The sequence below is a fragment of the Drosophila ananassae genome, chromosome XL, assembly GCF_017639315.1.
Source record: "Drosophila ananassae strain 14024-0371.13 chromosome XL, ASM1763931v2, whole genome shotgun sequence".
In the NCBI taxonomy this organism is placed as follows: Eukaryota; Metazoa; Arthropoda; class Insecta; order Diptera; family Drosophilidae; genus Drosophila; species Drosophila ananassae.
In genome coordinates this window covers 4,590,876-4,605,801 of record NC_057931.1, presented here as the reverse complement: position 1 = coordinate 4,605,801, position 14,926 = coordinate 4,590,876, and the positions used below count along the sequence as shown (strand labels likewise).

The following is a 14,926-nucleotide window of genomic DNA, read 5'->3' as shown; positions in this document are numbered from 1 at the left end:
AAAATATGATAGGAAAACCCCTTTGGCTTTTCAATCACAGTATCAACGCACACACACAGACAAAATTTGGAATTTATTTGGAGATTTTTTTATTTTCGCCCCTCCACTCCGTCCCCCAAAAAAATGCACAAAATTGCAACGGGGCGAAAGGACGAGGCCAGGAGCAAGGACAGGGAAAGGGACAAGGCAAGAGAAGGGTAAGAATTAATAAAAATATAACAAAAAAAAAAAAAAGAGAAAAAAAAGATGAGATGATAATAAGGATGATGATGAGGTAGTGACCTCCAGTTGTGGTTCAATAGAAGTTGCCGGAACGGGTCAGAATGTCACCGACGTCGGATGAGGCGGTGGTCGCCACAGGAAGTATACCGTTAGTGCTGCCACCTCAGCCAGTTAATAAGCGAGAGAGCCACATCAAGCCGAAGAAGAAACTGAATCCGAATCACGATAGATCTGCTCCCGATAGCTACGATAGTCCAGAGGATGATGGAAGATATGGCGGCGGAGGCGGAGGCGGAGGCGGGGGTCGTCACCGTAACAGTAATGGGGCGGCTATGGGCAAGTCTAACGGTAACGATAATGGCAATGGTAGTGGTAACGGTAGCGGTAGCGGTAACGGTAACGGTAACGGTGACAGACCCGATCTGATGATGCCACCGCCGCCGCCTCGTATCGGCAGCAGTCGAGTGGGGAGCAGTACCCTCTTAATGACACCGGAGGAGTTCATGGAGGCCTACCAGAAGGCATTAGAGGTGGGATATTTCAATTATCATCTTTACATATATTTTTATATGCACTGCAAGAAATTACTTGGTTATTTGAGTATTAGTTAGTTATTTATTTTAGAAAATTATAAAATAGGTAAGAAAATTAAGAACTATTCAAGAACTACATAATATTTTTATTTATATAATATAGTATAATATTTTTTTATAATATTTTACTTAAGTATATATTTTCCTATTTAATTTATTAATATTTTTTTTTTTATAAAACAAGAAAAAAACAAAAATGTAAGAAGAAAACTTACCAGCCACTGTACTCCCAATCCTTTATTCCTCCTTCCTTTCCTTTTCCTTTATATACAATTTTGGACATCACTGTTGGTACATAACGGTATACATGCATATGTAAAGGAAATTTATCCTTATACATGTATGTATGTACAGTTATGCTAGCGCTGAAGAATCTTTGGGCTTCCAGTACGACTCTCATTTACATATGTATATTCCTATTTAAGTTTAAAATTTAAATTAGTTTCATTTTTAAAATAAATAGTTAAAACAAAATTACCAGCAACTGTACCTCCATTCCCACATTCCATTCATCTTTATATACATCTACAATACATCCACAGATATGTACATACATATATAAGAGTACATAACGGTACTTTGCTCTGCTACGCAACAGGCTTTGAGGATCACACACATACATATGCAAAAATTGCAACAAGAAGCAACCGACACAGATTCTAGCATATTTAACAAACTAACTTTAAAAACTTACTAAAAACACTTGAAACTACTAATTTAATTAATAAACAACACATTTAAGAAGATCTTTAACTAATTTTATGATGAAAAATTAAAGAAAATGGCAAAATGGCAATAAATTCCTAAGACCGACGCGCAAACATAATCGGACACACAAACAAACGTATACAGACGACAATAATCACTTATATTTTCACAATAACAACAATTTTTATATTACTAAATAATAAACAACATAAATAACAACACATTAGGACACAAAACACTTATTAAACATATAAACAAATAAGCAAATAACTAATTGGACAAATTTCCCAATCGGGAAGAAAGGATTGGATCGTATTGAGCGCGAAAGTGTATGTGTGGGAGGAAAAGGCAGTATACTGCTGCTGGTCACACTAATCAACGTTTGAATTTACAAAAACAGACATTTTACAACACTCATCAAGGCGCGGGAATTAAAAAATGAATTCAAAATTAAAAAACAAAAAGAAACACTTAAAAGAAAAAAAGCAGGCTATATGTTTGGTGTTTGTTTATCTAAATAGTGTAGTTTATAATTCAAAACAAGAATGTTCACATTTTATCCAAAACATTTTTTGGCAGTTAGCTCAAAACAGTATTGTTTTTATACTTTAATAATGAAGGACTTTTTAAATTCGGTTTTAATTGATGAAGCGGTAAATGGGTTTAGTATTTTTTTTATAATTTATTGTTTTTCTTATTGCTATTTTTTATGTTTTTTTTATAAGATAAGTTTCTTTTATAAGGAATAAGTTAGTACACAATAAAAACTTAAACTTGTGATAAAAACCATTTGTTTCTAAGATTAAATCTTAAATGATTCTTTATTTTTATAGTTTATAATATTTATTTAATGTTTGAAGTATTATTTAAAGGTTTAAATTAAAATGTAAATTAATGTATAATAATAAGCTGGAACGATCGTAGTTTTCTCAATTCCGGCGATAAGGGAACTGAGAACACTCCGATCGCTCCGCTCCGCTCCGATATTTTTTTTTTTGAACACTCTGACCACCCTGTTTTCCGGCCGCCCCGCCCGCAGGAGGGGCTGGAGGAGGAGGAGGGCGAGGCCGAGGAGGGCACGGCGGTAACGAAGCGACGGCGGCTCAGTCTACGATCGACGCTATTGGCGGTGCGGGACGGACTGCTGTACGTGGTCGGCGGTTTTTTGCGGTTCGTCAGACGCTTCGACATGCACGGCGGAACCGGAAATAATATCAACTTCGTTGAGGGGCTGGTCGATTTCCTGGCGGGATCGATCGGTGGCGCTGCCCAGGTGTACGTGTCCCAGCCCCTCGACACCGTCAAGGTGAAGCTACAAACATTCCCGGAGATGTATCGGGGAATGTGGGATTGTTTTGTGAAAACATATCGAAAGGATGGTTTCTTTCGGGGATTATATGCCGGATCGGTGCCGGCTGTTTTTGCCAATGTCGCTGAGAATTCCGTATTATTTGCGGCATACGGCGGATGTCAGAAGTTCGTTACGTTTGTGGTTGGCAAGGAGAAGGCATCGGATCTGACCACCGTACAGAATGCCTGTGCCGGATCCCTCGCCGCCTGCTTCTCCACCCTCACCCTATGCCCCACGGAGCTGATCAAGTGCAAGCTGCAGGCCCTTAGGGAGATGAAGCATTTTGTGGAGCCGGCCCATCCGGATGATATGCGCACCCCCTGGACCCTGACCCGTTACATCTGGCGCACCGAGGGTAAGAGAGCTTCGAATCCACCCCATCCACCCTCCTCCTAGTAGTTCCAAAGATTAGATTATCGCACTTTTTTTTTTGGATTTTTGGCGGCCTCTTCTCATAATTCATCATCAAAAGGCGAAAAACACAATATTATCGCGATATATACCACACAGATACGGATCAGAAACTAATACACTGAAAACTAACACTTAGCCCCCCAATCTGCACCACCCCCTCTCGCCACACGCCCCACCGCGTGCCATTAATTTCCGTAATCTTCCGGGGGGCTGCCAGATCCCCGCAGAATTCTAGAGGGGGGCTGGCTATGTGGCGCGGGATTTTGAAATTTCGGTTTTTAAGGGGGTGTTCTGGTTTTAATTTGAGAGAAAAAATGGTTAAAAGTAGTACTTTTTTTAGGAGGGGGGTTTTGTAAACTAAAAACTTAACTTATTTCAATCTAAATAGTTTTTAAAAGTTAGTTTTTAAATCCTTTAAATAGTTTAAATCTATTTAAAGATTCTAACAGCTACTTTTTATAAATTCCGTAAAATATTTCAATAATATAAATAATTATGCAATAATATAATAATAAACAAAAAGAAATAATCAAAAAATCTTGTTTCTAAACATATTGAAAAATGTCCTTTTCCCAAAATTGCCTTTTTTCTTTTAGTATTTTTCTGTTTATTTAGTATTTTAGCTTTGCGGTGGAATTGGAAATTGAAATTGGGTTTTTAGGGCTTAAATATGAAGTAAAAATATTTAAAAATTGTATAAATTAGTAACTTTTAAGAGGGGGGAGTTTTTTTAAGCTAAAAACATAACTTATTTCAGACTAAATAGCTTTCAAAAGTTTAAAGATTTAAGCAAAGATTCTAACAGCTACTCTTTCAAATTTCAGTAAATTATTTAAACAAATTAAATAATAGTTAAATAATACAATAATATAATAATATAAAAAATAAATAATATACAAAATATTGTCTCTAAAAATGTTGAAAAATGTCCTTTTTCAAAAATACTTTTTTCAACTTTTAGTATTTATTTGTTTATTTAGTATTTGAAAATTTTTAAAAGCCAATTTCCCAAAAAAGAATTTACTCTTAAAAGTTAAATAAACATAACAATGTATAGAAATTAAAACGTTTGATATTAATAGTTATTTTAAAAAGAAATTTATAAAAATCTTGCTATAAAAAGGGTGAATATCAGCCAAATTGTAAGAAATCTGTTGTCTTTTAACTTTTTTTACCAAAAAACTCATATATAATTGTTTATTTTTTTCCGCTCTTTTATGTATGCCTTTATATATTATATTTCATTGACTTCTTGATAATTATATCGCCATAAAATACTTTCTTTTTTTTTTTTTTGCAAAGTGAGTCACTTGAAAATATCAAGGCCTCAGCATAAAAGTGGGTGTCAAAATTTAAAAAAACAAACAAAAATGAATGAAATATAATATGTACACTGCAAGCTACTAAAAGATAATATTACATAATTTTTTATAAATCAAGTAGAATTTTTATAGATTTTTTTGAGACTTATGGCTCATAAAATTCGTCTGAAAGAAATCCATTAAATGAGTTTGGTTTTAATTACTTGATTATTTTTAATTGAAATGAAACAGGAAGCATTTAAACTAGAATATTAAAAAAAAAGTCAATTAAATCCTTGATTTTTAAGAAAAAATAAAACTGTAATCGAATCTAATCGCCTCCAGAAAACATAAATAATTTCATATTAACTACGCAGATTGCGTTCTTCAAATTAGGAAAAAAAAAAGACTGATAAGGGGTACTAAACTATACCATAGTATATTTAGGGGGGGAATACATGCCACGCACTGTGACGTTACATCCTCATCATATCACTATCGAGTGGAAAGTTACAGCGGTCGGATCAATGAGAATATCACTTCCTAGACTTATCTCGGGAGACGGAGGCCTCCCCCCAGGGGTCTAATCTCCACGTGCCTCACGTGATTTACTTTTAAAAACAATAACAAAAACAAAAACTATAATATAAAAATTAATTTCATTTCTAAAACAGGAATCCGAGGCTTCTACAGGGGCCTGAGCTCAACATTTTTACGTGAGATGCCCGGTTACTTTTTCTTTTTTGGTAGCTACGAAGGCACACGTGAGTTATTGCGAAGGTGAGTCTTTCATTTTAAATATAAAATATTAAAATAATAAAAATAAATATAAATATAAATAAAAAATAAAATATAAGCTAGCTAGATAAGAAATATAAACAAAAAACTAAAGAACTCTTCAAGAGAAACTATATAAAAGTGGTTTTTAGTTTCGGAAGAGAGTTGGGAGCTATAGAGTTAGATCTTATGACTAATTTTTAACAAATTAAATCTTAAATCTTATTACTTTTAGGTATAAAATATTATTTATTATAAATTTATAAACAAATATCAAATAAATATTAAAAAACTGAAACCTTTTCTTAGGCAGTTATGGAGTTTTTAGTTTCAGAACAGAGTTGAGAGCTATAGTCTTAGATCTTATGTCTATTTTTTCACAAAACCTTTTAAATCTCAATAGTTTTAGGTAAAAAATATTATTTATTATAAATTTAAAAACAAATAACAATTAAATCTTAAAAAAGAAAGCCCATTTCTCTGGCAGTTATGGATTTTTTAAAAATAATTCAACAAGTTAGGCAGCATCTTCATTATTCTTATTATTTTAACAATTATAGATCTTAAATCTTAAATCCTAATACTTAATATTATTTATTATCCTTTTAAGCAATAACCAAACCAAGGACGAAATCGGACCAGCCCGAACAATGATCGCCGGCGCCATTGGAGGCGTCTGCCTGTGGACCTCCACGTTCCCCGCCGATGTCATCAAGAGTCGGATCCAGGTGAAGAATCTAAACGAAAGCATGTTCACCGTTGGCTCGGACATTGTCCGGCGGGAGGGTGTACTGGCTCTATATCGGGGCCTCCTGCCGTCCGTCCTGCGCACGATCCCGGCCACGGCCACCCTGTTCGTCACCTACGAATATACCAAACGGGCGATGCTCGCCACTCTCTGACTCCGACAGAAGGCACGCCCTTTGGTTCTATTCATCCAAGTGCTTGGGACGTGTGGCCGCTGGCGGTCATTTCATAAAAAAAAACATAAAAAACAACAAAAAAAAATCTAAAAAAAAAACAAAAATTAATCAACAAAAAAAAAAGTAATACTAATTAATTAACGAAATATCTTTCCACTAGAAAATTCCTAGCTCGTAGTGTTGTGCCTGTGTGTAAATTGTTCAGATAATTATTATGACTGACTTAAATCCAAGTTGTTTTTTTATTTCTTTTTATTCCGATATCCTGGCTATATCCTGGCATGTCCTGGCCTAACCTTTTATATCCTGGCCCCTTGGCTGAGGCGTCGCTTGAGAAAGTCCTGCCGATCCTGCGCCGTTTCCAGTTCCCGCCATTCATGCCAATAGATCTGCCGGAGAAATAGACATTTTTTTTAAAATAAATATTTAGTATTTCTTAATAGATATTTTTCTATTTTTTAGATTTTTTTTAGGGAGTTTTCTTCGGTTTTTTTAAACTTTTTTTTGTAAACTACTTTTTGTAATAAGACGTTTTTTTTTGTTATCCTTGGAATAGCTATTTAAATTAGCTTTTTTTTAGCTTTTTTTTTAAATAAAATTAATAGTTTTTTAACTCTTTAAGTAATAAAATTAATAATTAAATTAATGAAAATAAAATAAATGACTTGTTTCTTTGAAAAACTTAGAGGCTGTCTCATTCTTTTTCAGGAAAAGAGTATAAGAGGAAAGAGTATAAGACATAAATACCCGATACTCCCCAAAAAAAAGCTCTTAGAAAGCTCTGCCCTCAGAGCTAAACCACCTACCACCACAGGATCATGACCCAGTTGCCTCAATTGCTTCAATTTCATGTCCATTTGTCCTGTGAACCGATCCTTGCCCCGGATAACATTATTCCAGCCGGCTATAACCATCACCACAGTGGCTATTTGATCGTCTGCAGCCCTGATCTCGCCCAGCAGATGCCTCCTGGTCAGGATGACGCCACTGTAGTCCTCCGTGCCCGGATTCCCCTCCAAAGGCAGAGCTCTTCCTTGTCGCCGGTCGTAGCAGAGCACCAGATCACAGCGATCGTAGTGCGGCAGGACGTGCTTAAAGGTCAGGTGGCGATGGAATTGCGAGGCCGCCTCCCTAATCTCCACCAGAATGCGATCCGTGTTGTTCAGCTTGAAGCGGCCGTCGTTCTTGGGGATGTATTGGGTATAGAGGCGACCCATTTGCTGCAGCTGGCGGTCGGTGAGCAGGGCGCCCTGGTACTCTCCCGGGCCCAGGAGTCGCGCCAATCCGTCCAGGTGGAAGTACTCCCTGCCGGGCAGGCCATTCTTGTAGGCGTGATGCAGGAAGCGCCGCTCCAGCGCTACGCCCAGCAGCTCCACGTCGTAGACGCCGCGCATGCTGAGGAACTGCAGGCAGTTCGTGAAGCAACGCGGATGCCGCACAATCTCGTCCAGACGCTGCCGCAGAATGTCCGGAATTCGGGCCGCCAGCCTCCCTTCCACGCCCGACGGCGTCTTCAGGTTGAAAAGTGCCATCACCAGGCAGATGCGCTCCAGATCCTTCAGCCGGGCCGACTCGCACTCCCGCTCGAAGCGCAAGAGGATGCGCTCCACCAGCTCGTCGTTGCAGGTCTGCAGCTCACAGCCTAGAAGGGCTATGTGCAGGCAGGCCAGGAGGGAGACGTGCTCCACACGCGATTCCAGGGCGGAGAGGAGCTTCTTCAGCGGCTCCACCTGCGGCAGTTTGCTGCTGTAGCGCAACACCTTCAGCAGCGCCACCAGCGGTATGTCCTCCACGGTGTCCAGTTCCTGGCCGAGGCGTTCGTATATCTGGGAGAGTAGCTCCGGATTCCGGATGGGCGTCTGCGTCTTGAAGAAGCCCATCGCCATTACGCCCAGCTCGGCCAGTGTCATCTGGTCCACACAGCGCGCCAGATTCAGTTCGAAGTCGAACATTTCGAAGACGGGACGACGCAGCAGGTTGCAGAGGAACATGGCCTGGACCAGTTGCTCGGGCGGTAGCTTTCGCAGGCGACGTCCCAGCTTCTTGAGGGCCAGCCACACATACTCGCCTATCCGGACCAGACCGAGCCGATACCAGGCATCGCTCACCAGCAACAGCCGGTCGCTGCTCCACCGTTCAATCCGGCGACAGCACTCGATGTCCAGAGTGTTCCACAGTTCCATGTAGTTGCGGGTTTTGGTCGATTCCGGGACGGGTAGCTCGCACAGGGCGCGCAGCGATCCCAACAGCTGGTCATCCGTCAGCCGATGCAGCTCCTCGCAGTAGCAGCGAACAAATCCATCGAAGCGGGCGTCACTAATCTGCAGATCCTGGCCGGCACAGTACTGGACCATGCCCAGGAAGTTATCATAGAGATCCTCGGGGCTGGCGTAGCTATTGGAGCTGGAGGATAGGAAGCCATCGGTGGGCGTACGCTGCCTGTCCTCTTGCAGGGGCCTCAGGATCTGGTAGGGCTTCAGGGACTCCGTCAGAATGTTGTGGGCGAACTGATTCTCTCGATCCGCAAAGATGCGGGCCGGCAACACAGCCGAAGTACCCAGTTGGCGGTTAAGTAACCGTGTGGCCTGGTGGCCCAATCTCCGCCAGAGGCTCTGCGACCTACTCCACATGCTTATTTCATTCAAAACAAGCGAAAACCAAAGTTATGAAAGCCTTTAAATAAAATGCGGTTGCCGGAAAAACAGCTGTATTTATAGTGTGGTCCCATTTAATACCGAATTTAATACCAGATTTATTCGCGCGGGCAAAAACCAGGGCTGCAAAGTTGTAAAAAATCAGTGCTGCAAAGCTCAAAAAGCGAAGTATTGATAAAATAAAAGCTGAAATCGACCAAGAGCTCCTCTCTAGTTTGGTGAATTGTGCCATCGCTAGCTAAAAGGTTCTGCTGAGCCCATCTACTAAACCGGGTTTTAAATCTAGCCCGGTTGGGGAAATTAGTGTGACCAATTTGAAAATTCACTAAAATACTTAATGTAATACTAGATAATACTAGATGGAGGGGAAAAATGGTGATGCAGCCCTGCCAAACATCGAAGTAGCCGATGTTTTGAAAACTGTCACTGGGCATCCAGCAGCAGCTCCAGTGCGTGAATTGTTATTTTTTTTTGTATATTTTTTTTGGCTCGTACGAAAGCGATTTGCTTGAATTCAATGCAACGCAAACAGAAGCAACAACAACTCCCGGCCAGATTGGCGGCAAAGTGCAGTGACAAATTAGCGAATCGAGCGGAAAAAAGGCGGCGATCGTAAACAGGCCACGGTAGAAGCTCCTCCTGCAGAGTGTGTGTGTGTTCGAGTGTGTGTGTGTGTGTGGTGTGTGTGCGCGCCCCCCGATGTAAGAGTGTATGCGTGCGTGTGTGTGTGTGTGTGTGTGTGCGGCGGCTGCAGAAGAATCAAAAGGCAAAGGAAACGGGAGGAGAAGACGAAGAAGCAGCAGCAGCAGCAGTCGACGGTGGAGGAGGAGGTGGGGGGTCCAACCCGGAGGAGTGGAGCAACTGGCTCCTGGAAATCGGATTCATCCTCGGAATCACAAAAAAGGAACCTAAAATAATCAACAGCCATGAATATACTGCAAAAAATTGGTAAGTCTATTGTTTTAATTTCAAGGAATTGCCAAAAAAATAACAAAAAAAAGATGTATTTTTTTTTGTTCCTTCTTTGCCTTCTTGTTCTTTGGGATTTTTTTTTGGTCGGTGGGGGTGGGGGGGCGTGGGATTTGGCTTCCCTTTTTCTTAGCTCGCTCTTTTTCGTTTCTCTCTTCCAACTCTCGCTAGCTCTCTCTCTCCCTCGCCCTCGCCCTCTCTCTCGCTCTAGCTCTCTCTCTCTCTCTCTCTCTGGGAGAGTGTATGTGTGTATGTGTGTGTGTGTGGGTCTTCTGCATCCGTGCTACTCCTTGATTTTCCTCCGGGGTCTCCGGGTAAGATTTTCCGGAGCAGCAGCGTTGCATCTCGTTCTTTTCTTTTTTTTCTTTCCTTTTTTTTCCTTTTTTTTTTTTTTCTCATTTTGGAAGCTGTCAACAAGTCTATTTTTAGCATCTCAGCACGGTGCTGCTGCTGCCGCTGCTGCTACTGCTGCTGCCTCTGATGCAGTTGCAGTTGCCTCCCACTCCCTCTCCCTCTCCCTCTCCTACACCTCCTCCTCCCACTTCTTACTTCTTCCCCTTTTTCCCACTCTTCCTCCTCTTATCCCCCAATCTTTTCCGCTTTTCCAGCCAATAGGAAAAGTCAGTAATCCTTGTGCGAAAAATTAAACACTTTATTTATTATTTTGTCCGAAAATAAATACAAACAAATAGTTTTCAAAAACATAAGCTCTTTATTTTCTCCCCCTCCCCCCTTTAAAAGTCAAAGAGTCATGTGGGAGAGAGATTACTCCCCCCACATCCCTGCCACCCTTGCCACAAATCTCAACTTGCAACTCTCCAACTATATTTTATTGCAAAATTGTATTTTCCCGGAAATTCCACCCACAATTAAACACAAATGTCAGAATTCCAACTAAAATTCTGTTTAATTCCACCACGATAATGGATATTGTTTTTATCCTTCGAGATCCTTCGAGTCCTGCCGGTTAGTCCTGGTTAGTCCTTTTCACAGAAATAAATAATTAAAATTCAAAAAGAGTTGCTGGCTTTTGTGATTTCTGATTTTTTTTCGCAAAAAGTTAGCATACTTTGCAGGTCAGGTGGACTTTGTTTTTATTTCTTTTACAAAAAATATTTAAATAAATAAAGTAATAATCAAATAAATAGTTATAATACTTTAAATAAAACCATCTATTGTTTAGCTGTTTTTCTCTTATTTTTTAGCAGAAAAAATGCTATTAAAAATTGCAATAAAAACTTGCTAAAAAAAAATAAAGAAACTCTAGACCCGCCAGCTGACTGCCTGATTGTTGCCAAAGTCTGATAACAGACCCTCCTCTGATAACGCCGCCAATCGCTCGGCAATAATAGTTCACTGACAGTGTCTACAAAAAAAAAATAAAATAAAAAAAATAATAATAGGTAGTTCTCTGGTTAAGAAAAACGAGTCTACAGAGCTCTCAGTGATGACTGGGCTTTGTTTCTATTTTTTTATGACTAAAATTATTGGGAAATTGTATACAATATTGCATTTCTTTCTTAGTAGAGGTCTTGTTTCCAAGAGAAGCTTTAAAGGAAAAAATAATAAATATAATAAAATAACAAAAATTATACAATATATGAAAAAAATAAACAATATATAAAAAGGTATAAAAATTATGTATCTCATATTTAGAACTCTTACCTTTTAGTTATTTATTTAGAAATAAAATTCTAAACATACTTTGTTCTATGGTTCTATATATAGGTATTTTTTTAAACAGAAAATTAAAAAAATATATATAAAAATATTGGCGCCAAAAAAAATATATATATTATATAAAATATATAAATAATAATAGTAACAATATAATATAGAAATAAAAGTGAAAGTACTTTCTTGTCCCAGGAATAGAAGCTTCTTATTTTGTAATATTTTAGTTGTTCTTTGTTTTTTGTCTTATTAGAGTTCTTATATTTTTACATTTCTAAAAAATATATATATATTTATTAAAAAATAATAATCCTTGACCAAAAGCTATGATTACATTTATTTTAAATGATTTCTTTATAAATTGTTACAAGAGATATTAGATGAAGAAATAAAAGATTAGGTATAAAAAAAGATAAAAAATAAAATAAATAAGAAATATTTTAGAACTCAACTATAGAACTCTTCCAGAACCACCCCTATTTAGAAAATTAAAGAGTTATTTCCAGTAGGTAGTGTAAAAACAAAAATGTTTTTATTGTTTTTTTTTTTAATTAAAAAAAAAAAGCTATATACCCCCTTAAAAAGCCAGCCCTACTAGCCAGATGATCATCTCTGGTGTCGTCCACTCGGCGATTAGATTGCGAAACTTTTTACGCTCCCAGCTGGCTGGCTGTTGGAGGTTCGGGAGCTTCGTAGCTCATCGCTTACCGCTTGCCAGTACCGCTCACCATTTACCGCCTTACCGCTTACCGCTCACCTACCGTCGGATCACCTACCGCCGAGTGGGTTCAGTGGTTGGGTTGGGTTTGGGTTTGGGGTTTGGGTGGCTCAGTCGCACGCGAAATTTTCACAAAAGCGGTTCGGTTGGACGGTTGTTGCTCGTTTCGATGATTATTTTTATTGAGTTTTTGTAGAAATACCACGCTCGTGATATCACATTAGAGGGCTCTCCCCAATTGCCTTGTTTTAAAGTGTTTTTTGTTGAGTTTTTTTGTGATCTGTTGTGTTTAGTGATCAGTGATCAGTGATCAGTGGATCCAATCGAGAACCGATCGATGTGTGGAGTCGCTGAGGCGTTTGCTCCAATTCCCGCGCCCCCATAGCTTGACTCTTTAGTGGGTGGGGAGTTACTACTACTTCCTGTTCTTTTTTTTATTAAAAAAATATAAAAAAAGGGGAAAAAAACATGCGAGTTCTTAATACTGAGCTGCGATTGCGTTTCAAAAATCGGAAACCTCGTCCCTTTAATCGGGCCGCCAGTGCGGATGATGCGGCGATTATTGTGGATTCGAATCCCTCCTCCCCAGGAGCTCACTCCTGCTTCCATGGATCCACTAGCACAAGTATGTATCTGAGGGATATACACACATATATCTATCTATTAGATATTAGATATTAGTTATGAGATAGAATGTCTGAGAGTTCCCGCCCAGTCTGGAGAGTGAATCATTTTCCAAACAGTCTCGCTCTCACTTATTGTTTATTAATTTCCCAACAACAAATACTTGGCAAATACTAGTTACTTACTTGATTTGTTTTGAAACTCTAGAGGAATGTGAGTTTTATAATAGTTACTAATAGGGCTACTTAATAATGCTACTTAGTAGGAGTAGAAGTGGGGAGAAGTAGGGAGTAGTAGGGAGACTACTAGGTGTTCTTTTGGTAGATTTATTTTAAAAAAATAGTAGAATCTAGAGAAAAGTATTATAAACAATTTAAGCCAGAGAACTATAGTAGAATCTATAGATTTTCATCAAATTCTATAGAAAACTATTATAATCTATCGGAAACTGTCATAATCTATCGAAAATATACATTATAGTTTATCGAAAATTATGAGAATCTATCAAAATCGATTATAATATATCGAAAACTATTGTAATCAATAGATAACTGACATTTTCTATCGAAAATTATTATAATCTGTAGGCCTATAATATAATCTAGAGAACTTTTTACATTCTATCTATTATATTCTATAGATCTACATCATAATCTATCAAAATCGATTATAATCTATCGAAAAATATCGCAATATATCGAAAAATATCATTTTCAATCGATAACTAGCATAATCTATCAAAAACTTGTACAATCATAGATCATATAATCATATCATCTATCGAAAACTGTCATAATCTATCAAAATATGTATTATAATGTATCGAAAATCATGAGAATCTCTCAAAATCGATTATAATCTATCGAAAACTATCATATTCTATCTAAAACTATCATAATCTATAGATCTACATCATAATCTATTGAAAAGTAGAATAATCTTTCAAAAACCTGTATAATCATAGATCTATAGATCATGATCTATCAAAATCTATTATAATCTATCGATAACTATCACAATCTAAAGATCTAAATCGCAATCTCAAGAACCGGAACCCTCTCTTTCTCTTAAAAACATTCCAAGCCCAACAATCTCTACGATATCTTGCTTATCAGTAAATTTCTTATCGAAAAGATAAGCGATAACAGCTTTTCAAGATCAAAGTCAGGAATTTAGAATGCACTTCCAACAGATCTTTATGCAAAAAAAAAAAGAAAAAAAAGATACAAAAAGAGCTTAAAGTTTGCAGTTTTTTTCAGTCAAACAAGAGAGAAAAAAAATGAAAAAAAAATAAAAACAAACAGAAAACAATTGGCTGGAAGTTCCAGTTCCAGTGGCCTTGAGCCATGAGCAACAGAGACAGCAACAGTTGAGAGGAGAGAGAGGGGGCTATACAGGCTATATCTCATCACAAAAAAAATGCTAGTAATGTTAGTTATGGAAGCAATGGAAGCTATGGAATGCGATCATCAAGTCGAGATAATGGAATAATCGAGATGGAGATGGAAGAGTCATCATCTTCTCTGGCAATTGCCACAAATTAGGCGATCATAATGGAGCAAATTGATCTGAGAATCCGAATCGGAGTCTGTCAGGGGGGGGCCTAGTGCCCAGAGGCCTCTGAATCGATCCCAGATGCCTCAATTGCTGATCAATTACTGACCCATTGGGATCTATTTCGATTTTGTTACGCCACTTTTTAGATGGAGAGAGAAATTATGCAATTTCTGGCTAGATTTCTTTAAGGGGGGGACTCTATTATTGTTATTGAAGACTATATCCCAGAGATCTACACTTTTATCGATTAGTTATCGAGAGGGATTAGCTTTTTTCGATTGTAATTGGGAAAGTATTACTCTGATGGAGCTGAAACTTGGGGATTGTGTTCTGGGGAGGTAGTAGGTGTATCATATAGGATATCAGATCAAGGGGTATACTAGTTATGTCTGAAACTTTATTGAAAAGGTCCTCGAGTAGTCCTCAAAATTGTATTTAAAC

The 14,926-nt window shown here is 38.2% G+C and overlaps 3 protein-coding genes across 8 annotated transcripts in view; 2 read left to right on the top strand and 1 right to left on the bottom strand.

Annotated features, from left to right (window-relative positions):
• The first annotated feature begins 37 nt into the window (after positions 1–37).
• On the top strand, positions 38–6,522 carry LOC6503527 (mitochondrial ornithine transporter 1). Of its 5 annotated transcripts, none has more exons than XM_014905483.3 (5): positions 38–197; positions 279–752; positions 2,563–3,229; positions 5,264–5,369; positions 5,977–6,522. In XM_014905483.3, exons 2-5 carry the CDS (start codon positions 324–326, stop codon positions 6,266–6,268), a joined length of 1,494 nt encoding a protein of 497 aa, XP_014760969.1. In that variant the 5' UTR covers positions 38–197; positions 279–323; the 3' UTR covers positions 6,269–6,522. The 5 variants fall into 5 exon arrangements, with proteins under 5 accessions (XP_014760969.1, XP_001964211.1, XP_014760967.1 ...); XM_001964175.4 differs by having other exon boundaries at positions 45–197; positions 303–752; XM_014905481.3 differs by having other exon boundaries at positions 49–197; positions 289–752.
• Positions 6,523–6,544: 22 nt separating this feature from the next.
• Positions 6,545–9,033, bottom strand: LOC6504115 (FAST kinase domain-containing protein 5, mitochondrial). Its single transcript, XM_001964174.4, has 2 exons — positions 7,096–9,033; positions 6,545–6,678 (listed from the first exon to the last, which is right to left on the bottom strand). The coding sequence occupies exons 1-2, from the start codon at positions 8,917–8,919 to the stop codon at positions 6,589–6,591; spliced, it is 1,914 nt and encodes a 637-aa protein (XP_001964210.1). The 5' UTR covers positions 8,920–9,033; the 3' UTR covers positions 6,545–6,588.
• A 286-nt stretch (positions 9,034–9,319) lies between these two features.
• The window catches only part of LOC6503529 (guanine nucleotide-releasing factor 2), a 28,152-nt gene continuing 22,545 nt past the window's right edge, over positions 9,320–14,926 (top strand). Inside the window, exon 1 of one of the 2 annotated variants that reach the window (XM_032452852.2) lies at positions 9,320–9,891. In XM_032452852.2, the coding sequence (XP_032308743.1) occupies positions 9,870–9,891 (22 nt within the window). In that variant the 5' untranslated portion in view covers positions 9,320–9,869. Of the gene's footprint in view, positions 9,892–12,397; positions 12,930–14,926 lie in introns of those variants that run through there. The other variant, XM_032452850.2, reaches the window with a different exon arrangement.

Bases quoted from the DNA above. Each gene is read 5' to 3' on its own strand.
- LOC6503527 (XM_014905483.3), top strand. From the start codon at position 324: ATGTCACCGACGTCGGATGAGGCGGTGGTCGCCACAGGAAGTATACCG. The intron at 3,230-5,263 runs GTAAGAGAGCTT...TTTCTAAAACAG, and splicing joins TTACATCTGGCGCACCGAGG to GAATCCGAGGCTTCTACAGG. The intron at 5,370-5,976 runs GTGAGTCTTTCA...TATCCTTTTAAG, and splicing joins ACACGTGAGTTATTGCGAAG to CAATAACCAAACCAAGGACG.
- LOC6504115 (XM_001964174.4), bottom strand. From the start codon at position 8,919: ATGTGGAGTAGGTCGCAGAGCCTCTGGCGGAGATTGGGCCACCAGGCC. The intron at 6,679-7,095 runs GTAGGTGGTTTA...TTTCTCCGGCAG, and splicing joins TGGGTCATGATCCTGTGGTG to ATCTATTGGCATGAATGGCG.